Source organism: Thalassophryne amazonica, chromosome 2 (genome assembly GCF_902500255.1).
Source record: "Thalassophryne amazonica chromosome 2, fThaAma1.1, whole genome shotgun sequence".
Classification (NCBI taxonomy): Eukaryota; Metazoa; Chordata; class Actinopteri; order Batrachoidiformes; family Batrachoididae; genus Thalassophryne; species Thalassophryne amazonica.
In genome coordinates this window covers 74,569,606-74,591,979 of record NC_047104.1, presented here as the reverse complement: position 1 = coordinate 74,591,979, position 22,374 = coordinate 74,569,606, and the positions used below count along the sequence as shown (strand labels likewise).

Genomic DNA, 22,374 nt, shown 5'->3' with positions numbered 1-22,374 from the left:
TAATAATGAATTACAAAAGTCCAGCCTAGAGGAAATAAATGCATGAATTAGTTTTTCAGCATCACTCTGAGACAAGACCTTTCTAATTTTAGAGATATTGCGTAAATGCAAAAAAGCAGTCCTACATATTTGCTTAATATGCGCTTTGAATGACATATCCTGATCAAAAATGACTCCAAGATTTCTCACAGTATTACTAGAGGTCAGGGTAATGCCATCCAGAGTAAGGATCTGGTTAGACACCATGTTTCTAAGATTTGTGGGGCCAAGTACAATAACTTCAGTTTTATCTGAGTTTAAAAGCAGGAAATTAGAGGTCATCCATGTCTTTATGTCTGTAAGACAATCCTGCAGTTTAGCTAATTGGTGTGTGTCCTCTGGCTTCATGGATAGATAAAGCTGGGTATCATCTGCGTAACAATGAAAATTTAAGCAATACTGTCTAATAATACTGCCTAAGGGAAGCATGTATAAAGTGAATAAAATTGGTCCTAGCACAGAACCTTGTGGAACTCCATAATTAACTTTAGTCTGTGAAGAAGATTCCCCATTTACATGAACAAATTGTAATCTATTAGACAAATATGATTCAAACCACCGCAGCGCAGTGCCTTTAATACCTATGGCATGCTCTAATCTCTGTAATAAAATTTTATGGTCAACAGTATCAAAAGCAGCACCGAGGTCTAACAGAACAAGCACAGAGACGAGTCCACTGTCCGAGGCCATAAGAAGATCATTTGTAACCTTCACTAATGCTGTTTCTGTACTATGATGAATTCTAAAACCTGACTGAAACTCTTCAAATAGACCATTCCTGTTGTGAAAGTGACGTGACACGGACCCACAACAGGGGGCGTTAATGAACGGACAATGGATAAGCCAAAAAGTAACAATTTAATGTTGTGAATCGCACAACAACGTACAGACAATAACAATATGGTGGACTGTCAATCATACACCAGGTGACGTGTGGGCAGGCTCGACGATAGAAGACGCCTGGAGAGAGAAGAGCTGGATCCCACACAGCTTCCACCACCAACGGAGCTGAAGAACACCGGAGCCGCCAAGCCCTGCGCCCCAGGTGGCCGCTGTCTTCAGCAGTCAGACCCGGTACTGCTGGCAGAAAACAGAGACAGTCCAGATGAGTGTGAGTTCGCACACTCAGTAATCCCACAGTCTGTCTTAAGTAAAGGAGGGAGAACCTCCACCTCCAATCACACACACTTGTGCAGCTCCTGGTCAACCACTTATCTGAGTTGGGGTGTGAGGCGAAGCCGTCGCTGTCACACCAAACGCCAATCCTCCAGATAAGGAAACACTCCAGGAAAACGGCTGCAATAGAAGTTCAGGTTAAACACACACAGTGTCAGGCAGCAGAGAAATTACCTGAATGGTAGTTGATTTCTCGGCGAGGAGGTGGAGTTGCAGTCCGGTCTTTGTAGTGGTGATGATGGGTGACAGCTTGTGTTGATTGATGACAGCTGTCACCTCCAGCAACGCCGACGCCCTCTCGTGCTTGGAGCTCGCACTCCAAGCAGGGCGCCATCTTGTGGTGGTGGGCCAGCAGTACCTCCTCTTCAGTGGCCCACACAACAGGACCCTCCCCTTAACGGGCGCCTCCTGGCGCCCGACCAGGCTTGTCCGGGTGCCGCCGGTAGAAGTCAGCCAGGAGGGCCGGGTCCAGGATGAAGCTCCTCTTCACCCAGGAGCGTTCTTCGGGTCCATACCCCTCCCAGTCCACCAAATACTGGAACCCCCGGCCCTTCCGACGGACGTCCAGGAGCCGGCGCACGGTCCAAGCCGGCGCACGGTCCAAGCCGGCTCCCCGTCGATGATCCGGGCAGGAGGCGGCGCCGGTCCGCGGGTACAGAGGGGTGACACGTGGTGAGGTTTGATGTGGGACACATGGAAAACCGGGTGGATCCGCAGTGAAGCTGAAGCTGCCAGCTTCACTGCGGCTGGACTGAGGACCTTGAGGATGGGGAAAGGTCTGATGTATCTGTCCTTCAACTTGTGGGATTCCACTTGCAGGGGAATGTCCTTTGTGGAAAGCCAAACCTCCTGCCCAGGCTGGTACGCAGGGGCCGGGGCACGCCGGCGGTCTGCATGGTTCTTGGCCCTCATCCGGGCTTTGAGCAGGGCAGAGCGGGTGGTACGCCACACCCGATGGCACCTTATCAGATGGGCTTGGACCGAGGGCACCCCGACCTCTCCCTCCACTAGCGGGAACAATGGGGGCTGGTACAACAAACACACTTAAAATGGGGAGAGGCCGGTGGCAGACGAGACTTGGCTGTTATGAGCATACTCGATCCAGGCCAGATGGTCACTCCAGGCCGTCGGGTGCGCGGAGGTCACGCAACGGCGGGCCTGCTCCAGTTCCTGGTTTGTCCGCACTGCCTGCCCGTTCGTCTGGGTTGGTAACCAGACGAGAGACTGACGGTGGCCCCCAGTTCCCTACAGAAACTCCGCCAGACCTGGGAGGAGAACTGAGGACCACGATCCGAGACAATGTCTGATGGAATCCCATGCAGACGCACGACGTGGTGGACCAGGAGGTCTGCAGTCTCCTGGGCCGTCGGGAGCTTCGGGAGGGCCACGAAGTGGGCCGCCTTGGAGAACCGGTCCACTATCGTTAGGATGGTGGTGTTTCCCTGGGACGGCGGGAGGCCCGTCACAAAGTCCAGGCCGATATCAGACCAGGGGCGACGAGGCACTGGCAGAGGCTGGAGGAGGCCTTGGGCCTTGTGGTGGTCAGCTTTGCCCCTGGCGCAGGTGGTGCAGGCCTGGACATACTCCTGGACGTCGGCTTCCATAGACGCCCACCAGAGGCGCTGCTGGACCACTGCCACGGTTCTTCGCACGCCTGGATGACAGGAGAGCTTGGAACCGTGACCGAAGTCAAGGACCGCAGCCCTGGCCTCTTGTGGGACGTACAGTTTGTTCTTCGGACCGGTCCCCGGGTCCGGGCTCCGTGTCAGGGCCTCCCGGACGGTCTTCTCCACGTCCCAGGTAAGGGCGGCCACGACAGTGGACTCGGGGATGATGGTTTCAGGGGGGTCTGACAGCTCGGTCTTGACCTCCTCTTCGTGCACCCGGGACAGGGCGTCAGATCGTTGGTTCTTTGTCCCGGGGCGGTAGGTGATCTGGAAGTCAAAACGCCCGAAGAACAGCGACCAGCGGGCTTGCCTGGGGTTCAGACGCTTCGCGGTCCGGATGTACTCCAGGTTTTGATGGTCCGTGAAAACTGTAAATGGTACCGATGCTCCCTCCAACAGGTGTCTCCACTCTTCAAGAGCCTCCTTCACCGCAAGAAGTTCCCGATTGCCGACATCATAGTTCCGTTCAGCTGGGGTCAACCTACGGGAAAAGTAGGCACATGGATGGAGAACCTTGTCGGACTCTCCGCTCTGGGATAGCACGGCTCCTATCCCTGAGTCAGAGGCATCCACTTCAACAACAAACTGGCGCTTGGGATCGGGCTGCACCAGAACCGGTGCAGTCGAGAACCGGCGTTTCAACTCCCTAAACGCGGCTTCGCACCGATCCGACCAGGTGAAGGGGACTTTTGTGGAGGTCAGGGCTGTCAGGGGGCTAACTACCTGACCGTAGCCCTTGATGGACCTCCGGTAGAAATTTGCAAAACCGAGGAACTGTTGTAGTTTCCTACGTTTCGTTGGTTGGGGCCAATCTCTCACCGCCGCAACCTTGGCCGGATCAGGGGCGATGGAGTTGGAGGAGATGATGAACCCCAAGAAGGACAAAGAAGTGTGGTGGAACTCACACTTCTCGCCCTTCACAAACAGCTGGTTCTCCAACAACCGCTGTAGGACCTGACGTACATGCTTAACATGGGTCTCAGGATCCGGAGAAAAGATGAGTATATCGTCTAGATATACGAAGACAAACCAATGCAGGAAGTCCCGCAAGACGTCATTAACCAATGCTTGGAACGTCGCGGGCGCATTGGTGTGGCCGAACGGCATGACCAGGTACTCAAAGTGACCTAACGGGGTGTTAAATGTCGTCTTCCACTCGTCTCCCTCCCGGATCCGAACCAGGTGATAAGCATTCCTAAGATCCAATTTCGTGAAAATTTTGGCTCCATGCAGGGGCGTGAACACTGAATCCAACAGAGGTAACGGGTATCGGTTGCGAACCGTGATCTCGTTCAGCCCTCTGTAATCAATGCATGGACGGAGTCCGCCGTCCTTCTTGCCCACAAAAAGAAACCAGCACCCATCGGGGAGGTGGAGTTCCGGATCAACCCGGCAGCTAACGAGTCCCGGATGTAGGTCTCCATTGATTCGCGTTCTGGACGTGAGAGGTTGTACAGCCTGCTGGACGGGTACTCAACGCCCGGTATCAAATCAATGGCACAATCGTACGGACGGTGCGGGGGCAGCGTGAGTGCCAGATCCTTGCTGAAGACGTCAGCAAGGTCGTGGTACTCGGCTGGCACCGCCGCCAGATTGGAGGGGACTAAAACCTCCTCCTTAGCTGTCACACCAGGTGGAACCGAGGATCCTAAACACTCCCGGTGGCAGGTTTCGCTCCACTGAACCACAACCCCAGACGGCCAATCAATCCGAGGATTGTGTTTTAACACCCATGGAAAACCCAAAATCACTCGGGAGGAAGAAGGTGTTACATAAAACACAATCTCCTCCCTGTGATTCCCAGACACCACCAATGTCACTGGCTGAGTCTGGTGTGTGATTAGTGGAAGAAGGGTGCCATCTAGTGCCCGCACCGACAATGGTGATGGTAAGGCCACTAGAGGGAGCCCAACCTCCTTTGCCCATCTGCTATCCAGCAGATTCCCCTCCGACCCCGTGTCCACCAGTGCTGGGGCATGAAGGGTTAAATCCCCACTCAGGATCGTGACTGGGATTCGTGCAGATTTACGGGGTTTCCCCGTGTGGGTATTGTGACCCACCCTTAGCCCAGTCTCTAAGGACGAGTGCTGCTGTTTTGATCGTTTGGGGCATTCTCTCTGTGTGTGCTCAGTAGAGCTGCAGAGAAAACACTCTCCACGGATCAGCCTCCTTTGTCTCTGATCTGATCGTTTTTTGGCCCTGCTCGTTTCCATAGCAACGTCAGCAGGGGGAGCTGTTGTCACGTGGAGAGCCCTGGCAGTGGAGCGTGGGGAAGTCGGCTCCCTTTCAGACCCGGGAGGAAGAGGGACGGCTTGTGCCTGACCACGCCCTTCGTCTCGCTCCCGTCGGTGTTCTGTTAATCGGTTGTCTAACCGTATAACCAGGTCGATAAGCCCATCTAAATCCTGCGGCTCGTCCTTCGCCACCAGGTGCTCCTTAAGGACCAGAGACAGTCCGTTTATAAAGGCGGCGCGGAGCGCAACAGTATTCCAGCCAGCTCCCGCTGCCGCGATGCGGAAGTCGACTGCATACTTCGCTGCGCTTCGACGCCCCTGTATTATCGACAGCAGCACACTTGAAGCGGTCTCGCCTCTATGAGGGTGGTCGAACACCTGTCGGAACTCCCTCACAAACTCAGTATAAACCGTTAGGAGCCGTGAATTCTGCTCCCAAAGCGCCGTAGCCCAGGCGCGTGCCTCTCCTCGAAGCAAATTCATAACGTAAGCCACCCGGCTAGCGTCTGACGCGTACATGACGGGACGCTGTGAAAAGACGAGCGAGCACTGCATCAAGAAGTCCGCGCACGTCTCCACACAGCCTCCGTACGGCTCCGGAGGGCTTATGTATGCTTCAGGGTAAGGTGGGGGGGGTCGTTGAACGACCAGCGGAATGTCTGTTTCTGGCACACTGTCAGCAGGAGGAGGTGCTGCAGCAGCGCCCTGAGCACGCGCTTCCACCTGGGCGGTGAGAGCCTCTATCCTGTGATTGAGAACACTGCTCTGCTCAGTAACTAAGTCCAACCGAGCGGCAAAGGCGGTTAAGATGTGCTGCAGCTCACCCAACACGCCTCCTGCCTGTGCACCTCGCTCTCCCATTGGCTGTTCAAGCGATGGTTGATGCCCCTCAGGATCCATGACGCTGGCCGAGAAATCCTGTTGTGAAAGTGATGTGACACGGACCCACAACAGGGGGCGTTATTGAACGGACAATGGATAAGCCAAAAAGTAACAATTTAATGTTGTGAATCGCACAACAACGTACAGACAATAACAATATGGTTAAATGTCAATCATACACCAGGTGACGTGTGAGCAGGCTCGACGATAGAATACGCCTGGAGAGAGAAGAGCTGGATCCCCACACAGCTTCCACCACCAACGGAGCTGAAGAACACCGGAGCCGCCAAGCCCTGTGCCCCAGGTGGCCGCTGTCTTCAGCAGTCAGACCCGGTACTGCTGGCAGAAAACAGAGACAGTCCAGATGAGTGTGAGTTCGCACACTCAGTAATCCCACAGTCTGTCTTAAGTAAAGGAGGGAGAACCTCCACCTCCAATCACACACACTCGTGCAGCTCCTGGTCAACCACTTATCTGAGTTGGGGTGTGAGGCGAAGCCGTCGCTGTCACACCAAACGCCAATCCTCCAGATAAGGAAACACTCCAGGAAAACGGCTGCAATAGAAGTTCAGGTTAAACACACACACTGTCAGGCAGCAGAGAAATTACCTGAATGGTAGTTGATTTCTCGGCGAGGAGGTGGAGTTGCAGTCCGGTCTTTGTAGTGGTGATGATGGGTGACAGCTTGTGTTGATTGATGACAGCTGTCACCTCCAGCAAAGCCGACGCCCTCTCATGCTTGGAGCCCGCACTCCAAGCAGGGCGCCATCTTGTGGTGGTGGGCCAGCAGTACCTCCTCTTCAGCGGCCCACACAACAATTCCTCTGCAGATGATCAGTTAGCTGTTTTACAACTACCCTTTAAAGAATTTTTGAGAGAAAAGGAAGGTTGGAGATTGGCCTATAATTAGGCTCGAAGATAGGAGACCTCTGGCGATCGAAGAGCCGGGACCCACACAGCTTCCACCACCAACGGCCTGAAGAACACCGGAGCCGCCAAGTCCTGAGTCCCCAGGTGGTCACCGTCTTCTGTTGCAGACCCTGGTACTGCTGGCAGAAGATGACAAAACAGTTATGGTGAGTGTGTATGCACACACCCAGTAATCCTTCTTCTACAGGTCTTCGCGGAGGGAAAACCTCCACCTCCGATACAGAATCACCCGTGCAGCTCCTGACAGTTGCTCCTTGGATGGAGTGAGAGGTGAAGACGTCGCAGACTCTCACTGCACGCCAATCCAATTACAGACTTCAGGAATATGGCTGCACACAGAACAATAATTAGTCTTCAGAAAGTATGAAATGCAGAGAATTACCTTCGACGGTAGTTGATTTCTCGGCGAGGAGGTGGAGTAATGATCCGGCTTTTTGTAGAGATGGTGGTGATTGGTGACAGCTGGTGTAAATGAGTGACAGCTGTCACTCTCTGTCTCGGCGCCCTCTCATGCTTGAAGCCCGCACTCCAAGCAGGGCGCCGACTGGTGGTGGTGGGCCAGCAGTACCTCCTCTTCAGCGGCCCACACAACAGTTCTTATTTTCTTCAATTAGTGACCAAGCTTGTCCGGGTGTCGGCGGTAGAAATCGGCCAGGAGGGCCGGGTCCAGGATGAAGCTCCTCTTCACCCAGGAGCGTTCTTCGGGTCCGTACCCCTCCCAGTCCACCAGATATTGAAAACCCCGGCCCTTCCGACGGACGTCCAGGAGCCGACGAACAGTCCATGCCGGCTCCCCGTCGATGATACGGGCAGGAGGTGGTACGGGTCCAGGAGTGCAGAGTGGTGAGGCGTGGTATGGTTTTATCCTTGAGACATGAAACACTGGGTGAATCCGCAGTGAAGCTGGGAGTTTCAGCTTCACTGCGGCCGGACTGAGGATCTTGAGTATTGAGAATGGTCCAATGAACCGGTCTTTGAGCTTTTGCGATTCAACCTGCAGAGGGATGTCCTTGGTTGATAACCACACTTCCTGCCCCGGCTGGTATGCAGGGGCCGGGGAACGCCGGTGATCTGCATGGGCCTTAGCCCTCGTCCGGGCCTGCAACAGGGCAGAACGGGAAGTCCGCCACACCCGGCGGCACCTCCGCAGGTGGGCCTGGACCGAGGGGACCCCGACCTCTCCCTCCACAAGTGGGAACAATGGGGGCTGATACCCCAAACACGCCTCGAAAGGGGAGAGGCCGGTAGCAGATGAGACCTGGCTATTGTGGGCGTACTCGATCCAGGCCAGATGGTCACTCCAAGCCGCCCAATGCGCGGAGGTTACGCAGCGGAGAGCCTGTTCCAACTCCTGGTTCGCCCGCTCTGCCTGGCCGTTCGTCTGTGGGTGATACCCGGACGAGAGACTCACGGTGGCCCCCAGTTCCTTACAAAAACTCCTCCAGACCTGCGAGGAGAACTGGGGACCACGATCCGAAACAATGTCCGATGGTATCCCATGCAAACGCACGACGTGGTGGACCAGGAGGTCTGCTGTCTCCTGGGCCATCGGGAGCTTCGGGAGGGCCACGAAGTGGGCCGCCTTGGAGAACCGGTCCACTATCGTGAGGATGACGGTGTTACCCTGGGACGGCGGGAGGCCCGTGACGAAGTCCAGGCCAATGTGAGACCAGGGGCGATGAGGCACAGGCAGAGGCTGGAGGAGGCCCCTGATCTTGTGATGATCCGCCTTGCCCCTGGCACAGGTGGTGCAGACCTGGACATAGTCCCGGACGTCAGCTTCCAGTGACGCCCACCAGAAGCGCTGCTGGACTACTGCCACGGTCCTACGCACTCCGGGATGACAGGAGAGCTTGGATCCGTGGCAGAAGTCCAAGACGGCAGCTCTGGCCTCTGGTGGGACGTAAAGTCTGTTCTTAGGACCGTTCCCCGGGTCCGGGTTCCTGGTCAGGGCCTCCCGGACGGTCTTCTCCACATCCCATGTGAGGGTGGCCATGACAGTGGACTCGGGAACGATGGTCTCGATGGGGTCTGACAACTCGGCCTTGGCTTCCTCTTCGTGCACCCGGGACAGTGCGTCGGATTGTTGGTTCCTAGTCCCGGGACGGTAGGTGATCCGGAAGTCAAAGCGTCCGAAGAACAGGGACCAGCGGGCTTGCCTGGTGTTCAGCCGCTTGGCGGTCCGGATGTACTCCAGGTTCCGATGGTCCGTGAAAACCGTGAAAGGCACCGTAGCTCCCTCCAACAGGTGTCTCCACTCTTCAAGAGCCTCCTTAACCGCGAGGAGTTCCCAATTGCCCACGTCATAGTTGCGTTCAGCGGGGGTCAACCTGCGGGAAAAGTAGGCACATGGATGGAGAACCTTGTTGGACTCCCCGCTCTGGGACAGAACGGCTCCTATCCCTGAGTCAGAGGCGTCCACCTCCACTATGAACTGGCGAGTAGGATCAGGCTGCACCAGAACTGGTGCAGACGAAAACCGGCGTTTCAACTCCCTAAACGCGGCTTCGCACTGATCCGACCAAGTGAAGGGGACTTTAGTGGAGGTCAGGCAGTCAGGGGGCTAACAACCTGACTGTAACCTTTAATGAACCTCCGGTAGAAATTTGCAAAGCCGAGGAACTGTTGCAGCTTCCTACGGCTTGTTGGTTGGGGCCAATCTCTCACCTCCGCAACCTTGGCCGGATCCGGGGCGATGGAGTTGGAGGAGATGATGAACCCCAGGAAGGACAAAGAGGTGCGGTGGAACTCACACTTCTCGCCCTTCACAAACAACCGGTTTTCTAGTAACTGCTGCAGGACCTGACGTACATGCTGGACATGAGACTCAGGGTCCGGAGAAAAGATGAATATATCATCCAGATATACGAAGACAAACCGGTGCAGGAAGTCCCGCAAGACGTCATTAACCAATGCTTGGAACGTCGCGGGGGCATTAGTGAGGCCGAACGGCATGACCAGGTACTCAAAATGACCTAACGGGGTGTTAAATGCCGTCTTCCATTCGTCTCCCTTCCGGATCCGAACCAGGTGGTACGCATTCCTAAGATCAAGTTTGGTGAACATTTTGGTCCATGCAGGGGCGTGAACACTGAATCTAACAGGGGCAACGGGTATCGATTGCGAACCGTAATCTCGTTCAGCCCTCTGTAGTCAATGCATGGACGGAGTCCGCCGTCTTTTTTACCCACAAAAAAGAAACCCGCACCCATCGGGGAGGTGGAGTTCCGAATCAACCCGGCGGCTAAGGAGTCCCGGATGTAGGTCTCCATCGATTCGCGTTCCAGACGTGAGAGGTTGTGCAATCTACTGGACGGGTACTCAGCGCCCGGAATCAAATCGATGGCACAATCGTACGGTCGGTGCGGGGGAAGAGTGAGTGCCAGATCTTTGCTGAAGACGTCAGCAAGATCGTGGTACACCTCGGGCACCGCCGTCAGATTGGGGGGGACTATGACCTCCTCTTTAGCTGTAATTCCGGGTGGAACCGAGGATCCAAGACACTTCCGGTGGCAGGTTTCGCTCCACTGCGTCACCACCCCAGACGGCCAATCAATCCGGGGATTGTGCTTCACCATCCAATTCAAATCCCAGAATCACTCGGGAGGTAGAAGGTGTCACAAAAAACACGATCTCCTCCCTGTGATTCCCAGACACAACCAAGGTTACTGGCTGTGTCTGATGTGTGATTAACGGGAGTAGGGTGCCATCTAGTGCTCGTACCGTCAATGGTGAAGGCAGGGCTACCAGAGGAAGCCCTACTTCCCTGGCCCATCTGCTGTCCAGCAGATTCCCTTCTGACCCCGTGTCTAACAGTGATGGGGCGTGAAGGGTTAAATCCCCACTCAGGATTGTTACTGGGATTCGTGCTGATTTATGGGTTCTCCCTGTGTACATATTATGGCCCACCCTTAACCCACTACCTAAGGATGGGCGTTGGAGTTTGATCGTTTGGGGCAGTCTTTTAACATGTGCTCACAAGAGCCACAGAAAAAACACTCCCCGCTGGCCAGCCTCCTTTGTCTGATATTTGATTTTAATATGGCCCTGCTCGTGTCCATAGCTTCGTCAGCAGGGGGAGCTGTTGGCACACGGAGCCCTCTGGCAGTGGAACGTGGGGAAGACGACACCCTTTCGGACCCGGAGGAGAGAGGGACGGCTTGTGCCCGACCACGCCCCCCGGCCTGCACCCGGCGGTGTTCATTCAACCGGTTGTCTAAACGTATAACCAAGCTGACAAGCCCATCGAAGTCTTGCGGTTCGTCCTTAGCCAGTAAATGCTCCTTCAGAACTGGAGACAGTCCGTTTATGAAGGCGGCGCGGAGCGCAACATTATTCCAGCCGGACCTCGCAGCCGCAATGTGGAAGTCGACTGCATAATCAGCTGCGCTTCGGCGCCCCTGTCTCATTGACAGCAGCACGCTGGAGGCGGTCTCGCCTCTGTTGGGATGATCAAACACCTGTTTGAATTCCCGTACAAACCCAGCGTATGACGTCAGGAGCCACGAATTCTGTTCCCAAAGCGCCGTAGCCCAAGCGCGTGCCTCACCTCGAAGCAAATTAATCACATAAGCCACCCGGCTGGCATCTGATGCATACATAACTGGACGCTGTGAAAAAACGAGCGAACACTGCATTAAGAAGTCTGCGCACATTTCGACACAGCCTCCGTACGGTTCTGGAGGGCTTATGTAAGCTTCAGGGGACGGTGGGGGGGTTTGTTGAACGGCCAGTGGAACGTCTGTCTGTGGCCCAGAGCCAGCAGGAGGAGTCACTGCAGCAGCGCTCGAGTCGCGCGCTTCCACTCTGGCGGTGAGAGCCTCCACCCTCCGATTGAGGACTGCATTCTGCTCGGTTACCAGATTTAACTGAGCGGTGAAAGCGGTAAGGATTTGCTGCAGATCACTTACCACGCCTCCTGCTGACGCCTGCGCTCCTTGTTCTCCCATTGGCTGTTCAAGCTGTGGTTGACGCCCCTCGGGATCCATGACGAATGGCCGAGAAATCCTGTTGGGAAAGGGTCGTAACACGGACCCGCAACAGGGGGCGCAAATGAACGGACAATGGATAAGACAAAGAGTAACAATTTAATGTTGTGAAACGCACAACTAAATACAGACACAGATAATGCCAATTGTACACAAGGTGACGTGCGGGCAGGCTTGAAGATAGGAGACCTCTGGCGATCGAAGAGCCGGGACCCACACAGCTTCCACCACCAACGGCCTGAAGAACACCGGAGCTGCCAAGTCCTGAGTCCCCAGGTGGTCACCGTCTTCTGTTGCAGACCCTGGTACTGCTGGCAGAAGATGACAAAACAGTTATGGTGAGTGTGTATGCACACACCCAGTAATCCTTCTTCTACAGGTCTTTGCGGAGGGAAAACCTCCACCTCCGATACAGAATCACCCGTGCAGCTCCTGACAGTTGCTCCTTGGATGGAGTGAGAGGCGAAGACGTCGCAGACTCTCACTGCACACCAATCCAATTACAGACTTCAGGAATATGGCTGCACACAGAACAATAATTAGTCTTCAGAAAGTATGAAATGCAGAGAATTACCTTCGACGGTGAGGAGGTGGAGTAATGATCCGGCTTTTTGTAGAGATGGTGATGATTGGTGACAGCTGGTGTAAATGAGTGACAGCTGTCACTCTCTGTCTCGGCGCCCTCTCATGCTTGAAGCCCGCACTCCAAGCAGGGCGCCGACTGGTGGTGGTGGGCCAGCAGTACCTCCTCTTCAGCGGCCCACACAACAGTTCTTATTTTCTTCAATTAGTGATGAGTAGAAAGATGTCCTAGCTTTACGGAGGGCTTTTTTATAGAGCAACAGACTCTTTTTCCAGGCTAAGTGAAGATCTTCTAAATTAGTGAGACGCCATTTCCTCTCCAACTTACGGGTTATCTGCTTTAAGCTACGAGTTTGTGAGTTATACCACGGAGTCAGGCACTTCTGATTTAAAGCTGTCTTTTTCAGAGGAGCTACAGCATCCAAAGTTGTCTTCAATGAGGATGTAAAACTATTGACGAGATACTCTATCTCACTTACAGAGTTTAGGTAGCTACTCTGCAGCTACCTAATAAGCGCTTCCCAGGCATCTGGGAAGCGCTTATGGAATCATGAGGTCACAAGACAGAAGCGTCTGGTGATGCCGATTCCTTTGGAAGAGAAGAAAGGGCCAAGTCTTTGTGGTCCTGGTGCTTCCTGTCTTACTGTATGGCTGTGAGACTTTGATGCAGTGACCTAAGGCGATGGCTGGATGTGTTAGGTACTAGGTCTCCAGATGGTCCCTGGATACCATTGGAGTGACTGTGTGAAATGAGACATTACTTAGGGGGACTCAGATGAAGCATACCACTTACATTGTGAGGGAATGTTGGCTATGATGTTTGGCCATATAACATGTTTCCCTGACCATGATGATCCATTATGCAGGTGCTTCATTGGTGAGGAGACCAACAACTGGAAAAGGCCAAGGTTACACGCATGTTTTACCTGACAGATAGATGGATACTTGAGGGAAATGGGGATAGAGCAGTGGTTTGTCTGGGTGGTTGTTATTCAACACCGAAGGCAGTTTTGTATTCTGGTTGATGTGGCAACATACAGCATGAGCAATCCCAGTGGTCACTGGGTAAAAGGTGGTGTTCATCCTGGACAGGCCACCCGTCTATTCCAGGGCTGATACACATAGACAAACAAATACATCCACACTCTCGCTCACACATACGGGCCATTTAAAGTCACCAATTCACCTAGCCTGCATATTTTTGGAAGTGGGAGGAACCCAAAACACACAGAAGGAATCCACTCAAACACGAGCAGAACATCCAAACTCCACAGAAAGGATCAGGTTGAAAGTAAACCTGGGACATTATTGTTGTGAGACAAAAGTACTAACCACTAAACTGGTGTACTGCCAAGTGCATTAATGAAAGGGATAATAATAATTATTCAGGTGTAATAACTGCATGTATTTTTTTAACAGGCATTATAACCAGCTACGGTGTGTGGATGGATGGCGCACTGATTTCAAACTTCAGTTCTTCACAGAGATCCTTTGTGGTGGATGGGCTTTCTCCATGGAGCCGACATGTTCTCAGGCTGCAGGCTTGTACAGCACGCGGCTGTGCCAAAGGACCAGTGGTCAGTGAATAACTTATGAGCACAGTACAAATGCACAATTACTGAGGGGGGGGGGGGTGCCAATAAACAAATTGCCTTTGAAATAAAGCATAAACATATGATCAGTATTTCCATAAACAAAATGCACAACTTACAGATGAGAAAGTTGCAACCAAATGTGCAGTCTTACATTCTGACATCTTTGGCTTTATAGCATCAAAGACAGTTTTTCATCTTTAAGGTCTTTTTTTCTTTCAGTTGTTTAAATTGTTTATCTGGGGGTTAACCAACTTGGATGTGATTGAATTGGATCAAGGAGAATCTCTGACACACAGCTGTCTTTTGTCAATCTCTCATGCGTGACAATAATGACAGTGCATGTAATAAATTTGCAACAGGTGTAGGCTTGTCACAGAAGCAAATTTGTCTTGTTCAGAGAGGTCCTAAAGTCCAGTGCAGTGTATCAATGTATCCTGGAACCTGCTATTAAACGTACCCCAGGGCTACCTTTTGTAAGATCGGAGTACCGATAAGTTTCAATGGAGAATCAAATCTGTGCTTTGTTGCCTTTTTGTATTAAATGACGCTTGATTCGATATAGTACATGTTTGAACTTCCTGTTGCTACAAGAAAAAGAAGCAGTCATCTTTCTAATGTTTTTTTTTTTATGTATATTTAATGGGCAAGTGAATGTGTTCTCATGGGTTTGCTGCTTCTTGTTGGACTGGGGTCACAAATGAGTGTTGGGGTCAACAACAGGCTGGACAACTAAGTGGGATCATGCAAATGGTTTCATTTTTTGTTGCACTTACAAGCATGTTACAGCTATGTTTTAAATGAGATTTTCTAGAAATTTATAGAATTTAATATTCACTTTTCAGCCTCACAATGCATGTCATCAGCTTTTTGTCCATCAAAATATGTGCATCTGGTGGACACAGTGGGCCCTGTCTTTCATCCAGTGCAACTCAAAAGGGTTTGCATCACCAGCACCCACATCCTTTTAATCACAAGTTGAGTTATGTTTGTGGGTGTGTTGGTTTAAAAATGAGGTGTGGTCAGACACAGGTGTAGTGTTCCAGCCCAGTCTCACACTTTTTTTTTGTGCACCCGTGACGAAATGAGTCAAATTTTCATGACAGAGCTTTTTTTTAACTCACTATTCCTAACCCTACTCCCACCCCAACCCTAACCTTAACCATAACCTAATCTTACTCTTTCCCCCCACCCTAACCATACCCCCCCCCCCCCCGCTTCACTTTTAATTTCGTGCAGCCATCACGGAATGAATGAAAATGAATTTGTGCTGCTGTGACGAAAATGAGGCACTTTTCGTCACAATATCACAAACCCATAGATTAATGTATATTTCGTGCTGCTGAAGCACGACTTGCCGTGAGAGCAGGTTGAGTGTTCATATTATTTTGCACTGTAAAACAGCAAAAAAAAAAAAAAAAAAAAAACCTGGTCCTAAAGTCTAGTGCAGTGTAGAGATGATTTCTGAAACCCGCTATCAAACGTACCCCAGGGCTAATTTATGTGAGATCAGAGTACCGATAAGTTTCAACAGTAAAGCCATGGTCTCACTTAATAAAAAAGCCATGAATAATGAGCCACTTATGGATTTGTCAGAAATTTCAGTGATTATTCGAATAACGAGCCACGCATATGAACATTGTGCAAATGATTAAAAAACTCTGCGAGTGCAAGTGATTATGTCAGAGCACCGCATCACAGCACAGCTCATCTGATCGATTATAACGAGATGTTAAATCTGTCATAAACATACTTTTACAGCTGGTCACTGTTTTACCAATCCATTACAATATAAACATTACAAACACTTACCTTTTAGAGTCTGTTCCAAATATGTTCTCCACTTCATGAAGCGCGGGAAAGAGAGAGAAAAAAAGGCTCAGCTGAAACGGTCCTCTGTTATTCCCAAAGTGATTAGAGGTGTTTTCAACATGTGTTTTCTGAGAAGAAAAAATGATTAATCCACTACGAAATAATTATTTTATATACGCAGCATCCAGTGCACAAAGCAGGGCATTCAGTGGAACAAAGCGGGTTGGATTGTCATGACGAAGTGTGCAAGAGTGTGGAGCTAAAATAGCCTGTCCTCTCCTTGTAGCCGCCAGGTGCTCGGATAATGGGCTTCTAACAGCCTTGTACTCATCACTAACATGCCTCTAACATCCTTGTTGGTCCTTGTAGTACCCCGTACACAAACTGCCCCACGCTGTTTTTTCTAAATTTTGAACTTCTTGAAATTAGGACCACACTCAGAGATGAGCCTCATTAGCCAAATATTCTGCCTTGAAGAGCCTCAAAGAGCCACTATTCTCCCACAATTGTTGAATAACTCAACTCGTACCAAAAAAAAAAAAAAAAAAAATGCTACGTGGCTCATTGTTCATCATTCATTATTAAGTGGGACCAGGGTTTTACTGTACTGCTTTTGGTACTAGAAAATAAATTGGTTCATTTTTTGCTGACAGAAGAGTGCGCTCTCTCTCTCTCTCTCTCTCTCTCTCTCTCTCTCTCTCTCTCTCTCTCTCTCTCTCTCTCTCTCAATTTCAATGGAGATTTATTGATGTGGGAAACATACATTTACATTGTCAAAGCAAGTTTTACATATAGCAAAAAATAAAAATTAAAAAGATGGACATACAGTTAACTATATTCTACAGTAAATAAATGTGAGGCGATATGGGATTGAAATAATAGTAAAAATTGTGCTTTCTGTGTAAAAATATACTATCCTATGAAATGTGTTATATCATACATAGATAAAGTGCATAACAGTTTAATCTCCTGTTTTGGGTTTATGGTGGTTTATGTCCATTGCTCCTTTTTTTCTTGTCGCAGCAGCTCACAAACGCTGCTGTATTTGCACATTGTTGTAGTTCAAACAACAAACAGATACAGAAGTTTTTCGATGTTGGTAAGGTCTCAGAGTCTTTTTCGGTGTTTGTGATCTGTGGGAAGTTTGTGTCTCTGATGTCTTGGTACAGCGGGCAGGTGGTTAGGAAGTACAGCTCGGTCTCCACCTCCTGTTGTGAGCAGTGGGTGCACAGTCTGTCTTCTCTGGGGAGCCAGGTCTGTCTGTGGTGGCCTTTCTCCACGGCAAGGCTGTGCTCACTGAGTCTGTACATGGTCAAGGATTTCCTGAGCTTTGGGCTGGTCACAGTACTCAGGTATTCTGCCACGAAGTACTGTCTGTTTAGGGTCAGATAGCATTCCAATTTACTCTGGTTTTTGGTTGATATTTTTCCAAAGCGTCACATAGTTTTCTTTTTATTTTTTTATAATTTGGTTTACTCTAATAGGGTTTGTGTTTGGTGGCTCTGCTTGTGTTTATGTAGAGTCCCAGAGGCTGCTGGCTGAGGCGGCATCTCTCTACAGTCTCTCTGTGGATCAGGGCTTTGTTATGGAGCGTATTGGGGTCAATATTTTTAAGGTGGTCATAAAATTTAATTGCTCTCTTTCGAACTTTAATATTTAGTGTGTAACATCCTAATTCTGCTCTGCATGCATTGCTTGGTGTTTTCCGTTGGAGACGGAGGATTGATTTGGTGTTTGCCCCGTTTTGCAAAATCTTAGTTGGAGAGCGGGTCCCAGACCTTGCAACTATAAAGAGAAATGGGTTCTATAACAGAGTCCAATATTTTGAGCCAGATTTGAATAGGGATGTCTACATTGATGTTCTTTTTGATGGCATAAAAAGCCCTTCTTCATTTACACCTTTGTTGACGTTTATTGCATGTGGGGTGTTCTTTCTACCAATAAGAATTCTGTTAAATTACTGGACCGATAACCAGTTCTGATAAGAGTAATAGATAGTACCATTAAAATCTTAATGATACCCATCTCTAGTACAATGTATTTCTGGCATTTAAAGAGTGCAGTAGTCAGAAACCCTCGCATGGTTGGTTCACAAAACACTTATAACTGGACCACGAGACTGAATTGGGGAAAAAATTAACAGTGAAATAAAATTAACACCCAATTTAATAACTGATTTGTGCCAAATTTTTATTCCACTTTTCCTCCTCCCCACAGCTGAGACGAGTAGATGAACCCAGGGACCGAATGTTATGCATGGTTTGAGACAGAAATGTGGACTGCTTGTAGTACAGCTTTGGAACAAAAGCACATTGCAAACACTCATCACAAACTTCGACATTAACAGAAAAAGAAAGCTCACTCACTGCTCCAAAGCACACAATGGCATGCACAAAAACGAATTTAACAGTTAAAGACTGAACAATTTTTAACTTACTTTAAAATATACTCTAACCGACGGGTCTCACCACTTCCACTCATTCATAGTCATGAACAATGGCCTTTGAGCGTTCTTAACACATAGTGGATGCAACGTATTAAAAATACGCAAAATTCACATACAGGGTGACCCAAAAACAGAGCCTATAAAAACTGGAACAAATCCTACAAAGATCCAGCAAATTTTTCTGGACTTAAACTTCACTCTGTGTATGATCTGTTATGTGTCGGACGCAGTCGGAGAACCGACCAGCGTTTGAAGTAGGACCCAGCATAAAGGAAACAGAGCACGGTTCAAAGGATAACAGAATTTAATGACATAACAGTGAGTGCTAAACAAATAAGTGCGCGGTCTGGCGAGGTGGAAGAACGGTGCGCTCCCAGCAGCACAAACGGTCCGGAGCCAGAACAGTTCGGACCCAAGGACCCCGCCGACACCCCCCAGGTGGCCGCGACCAACCGAGTCTGTGAAAGAAGAAACCATCATGTGAGTCCACCATTCCACACACAGAGAGACCACTCAAAGGTGTACATAAACAGCAAACACTTCCTGGCTTAATCACCAATCAGCTTCCCACCCTGCAGGCATGGAACACCCAGTTCAATTCTCCACTGCAGTGGAAGCTGATTAAACGACTAACATAACAGCTCAATATAATAAGGTGTGAGGGACACCACATTTACTGACTGTACTCATGTTAGTCACAAAACCTAAAGTACCTCAGGAAGTGTGCTGACGAGCGTGAGACCTCACCCCCTCCTCTTTCACAGACCATGGCATCAAACCTGGTATGGTCTCTGCGTCCATGATGATGAGATGTGTTGTGTGGGCCGCTGAAGAGGAGGTACTGCTGGCCCACCACCACCAGAGGGCACCCTGCCTGGAGTGCAGGCTCCAGGCACAAGAGGGCGCTGCCGCCTCACAGGAGCCGCCGGGGTGACAGCTGTCACTCATCACCTATGACAGCTGTCACCAATCATCTGATCTTCATCTGTATATCAGCAGGACGACATCTCCACCTCTTTGCCGAGATATCGCTATTCTTAGGAGGTAACGAGCTCAGCCGATTGACTTATCTTTCTGACAGCAGAATATTGTTGCTTTGTGTTTTTGACAGCAGAGTGAGTGCTTGCAGCTGGAGACCGAGTTGGACTTTTCTCCTACCTGTTGATAAGTAACCATACTCTTGCATTTACCAGCTTTTTTTGATGAGAGGTGGAGGTGGATTTTCCCACCATACGTGTTGCTGGGTGTAAACCCACCTACATCTAACTGTTTTTGTTCCTCGCCAGCAGTACCAGATCCGACAAGCGGAGGCAGTGACCACCTGGGAGTTCGGGACTTGGCGGCTCCAGTATTCCCGGGGTTCGGTGGCGGAGGAAATCGTGTGGTTCCGGTTCTGCTTTGGACAGACGTCTCTTATCTTCGAGCCTGCCCACATGACACGTTCTGTACATTGACATCATTGCATACTATTGTGACCTGCCGTGTTTGTTGTGCTCATTCACAACAGTAAAGTGTTGTTATTTGACTTCCTCCATTGTCCGTTCATTTGCGCCCCCTGTTGTGGGTCCGTGTTCCTACACTTTCACAACAGAGATGGTTCTCTAAATGTCGATCTCACCCGTCTGGTCACAAGGTCGAGTCTCTGGCAAATACACACTGTGTACTCCAGACTTAAATGCAACCATGCCCCAATCCATATAGATGCACCACAGCTGTGAGTCCTGACGAGCTGCACATGACCAGCCTCAGGTAATCAGGGTGAGGTCCTAATAACTCAGCCACACAGCCACTCAGTCCTGAATGCATGCCACCTGGAAGGAAAAACAGAAGACAGAAAACAGAAGACAGAAACAAAAGCCAGCCAGGCACCCCAGCCACACAACATGATCATTCCCCAAAGTTTCAGTTATGTTGGTTGCTTTGCATAAAAGTCATGTCCTTTCAAAATTATGCTCCAAATGGTATGATTTCTTGGCGAAATAGGCCTCCTGCAAAATGTCTTTTCCTTGGTTGACTAACACATGTTGGGTAAGATTATTGTTCTTATCGTCTTGATTAAGAACCCACCATCAGAGTAATGCCCAATGTACCTATTTAGCATAAAATTGTTGCTGCAGCCATTATTTTTGTTGTTACACCTACTCAACAACAAAATTTTAAAGCTACAAAACTGGAAAGGTTTTATAAATTATAGTTAGTTTATAAATTAATAATAATAAAAATATTAATATAGTTTACGTATTGATTTACAATCATGTTGCATTAACTGCTGCTAAAAATGAATTTTTATGATATATTCCTATGATGAGCACACAAAACCACACATAGGCTTGAAAGTGCACTCAAACATTTGTGTAGGAGTGTGCGTGTACGTGTGTGTCACTGAGCATCATAAAGGTGATCGATTCTCTCAGCTCAATAATGAGAGGTGGCGTGGCAACGGTGACATTTGGTAGGAAATGCCACTCCGCGTTCAATGATGTCTCTGATGATGGGCCATATTTTGGGGCATTTTTCAAATACAGACGCCGTATTCAGTCAAAGCTGCAAGAACAGCTGACACAGCAGAACAGGAGAGTAAGGTGGAAAGGAGAAGGGAAAGAAGGAAAAAGAAAAGGACATAACAGAATTGTGGGGGCAAAGAAGAAGAAAGGTGTCAAGGAAGCTGTTATTCCAGGATGTGCATTATACTTGTATCCAGCACCCCAGAAGTGGGGACATTAAATTGGTTTGCCGCTTGTCACCATAATAGCTCATTAACACTTCAAGTATTGCTTTCTTTTTAGGTACACCTGCTCTCTGGCCTAAAATCTTGAGAAAGAATTGCACATAAGCACTCTATGACCCTTGTGACCAAGATAAAAATAGGTCACGGTCAAAACTTTCCTGTTGCAAAAACCCATCAACACTTTAGGTGCCGCTTTCTTATGGATGCACATTCTCTGGACCAGGTTCACACATGAGCGCTCTGTTATTGTGACCAAGACAAAAGTAGGTCACAGTCAATACATCACCACAATGATTCAGTACATTCAGATATTGCTTCTATATTGGTTATACATGCTCTCTGGACAACAGGTCATGGAGCAGGTGAATGGCGAGCCTGCTTGGCCTGAGTTTTATGTGGATTTGGGGTCCAGTAGTGTGTAAATTAAGTCAGGAAAACCATTGTGGTGGCACGGTAAGGTGTGTGAAAGGCAGGAAATTTTTCAAATTGATACTCTGTCCTGTTTCTTTTGAAGTTCTCATATAATACCTCATCACAATTTTTATTTACTCCTCAGATACTTACATAAAGCGTTTGAATGGATATGCAAGACACAAAGCATTTACAAAACATCTTGTTATCTCTCTCAACATGTGCATATCAGTCCTCAATAGTTTGTAAGCCTAAAATACATTACCTGTCTCACATCAAGACATCAGCCTCTCTAATCAGTTGTAATCGAATTGGTTATCAAGTTACAAATCTCATTGTCCAGTAATACCAAAACACATGCTGCTTATATGTATACAGACACATACAGTATATATTGTAGAGTGTGTACTGTATTTTCCAGACTATATATTGTAGCAGAGTATTAGTCACATCTGTGCAACAGTGTGTCATGAAGAGGAAAAAATATGCATGCAAACTGTTTTTTTTTTTAACTTTCACTATTGATACTCTGTGTGCTGCTGGAACCTCAATTTCCCTGAAAGAGTTTTCCCAAGGGACCAATAATGTTATATCTCATCTAATCTAAGTTGAATGTGTCTGTAAGTCACATTTATTTTTCAAATATGCGACTGCTTCATGCAACATCAAGAAAATTGAATTTAAACAGTGTATTAGTGTATTTAAACAGTATATTACTAGTATTTATAAATTAAACGGTGCATTAGGAAGCAGAAGCTAACAGGATAATTAATATTATTGTATGGGGGACAGAGAACTCAAGAGTAAACCGCTTCTTGTCAATGCTGAGCACACAAAAATGTCAAAGTGAAGCTAAACGTGTGCGTGTTTGACTCACACTCACTCAC

General features: G+C 49.2%; 1 protein-coding gene across 1 annotated transcript in view; it reads left to right on the top strand.

The window, feature by feature from the left end:
• ush2a (Usher syndrome 2A (autosomal recessive, mild)) overlaps positions 1 to 22,374 on the top strand; it is a 1,147,097-nt gene that overhangs the window by 558,911 nt on the left and 565,812 nt on the right. The window contains 1 exon segment of the mRNA XM_034188044.1: positions 13,918 to 14,075. Coding sequence (XP_034043935.1) covers positions 13,918 to 14,075 — 158 coding nt within the window.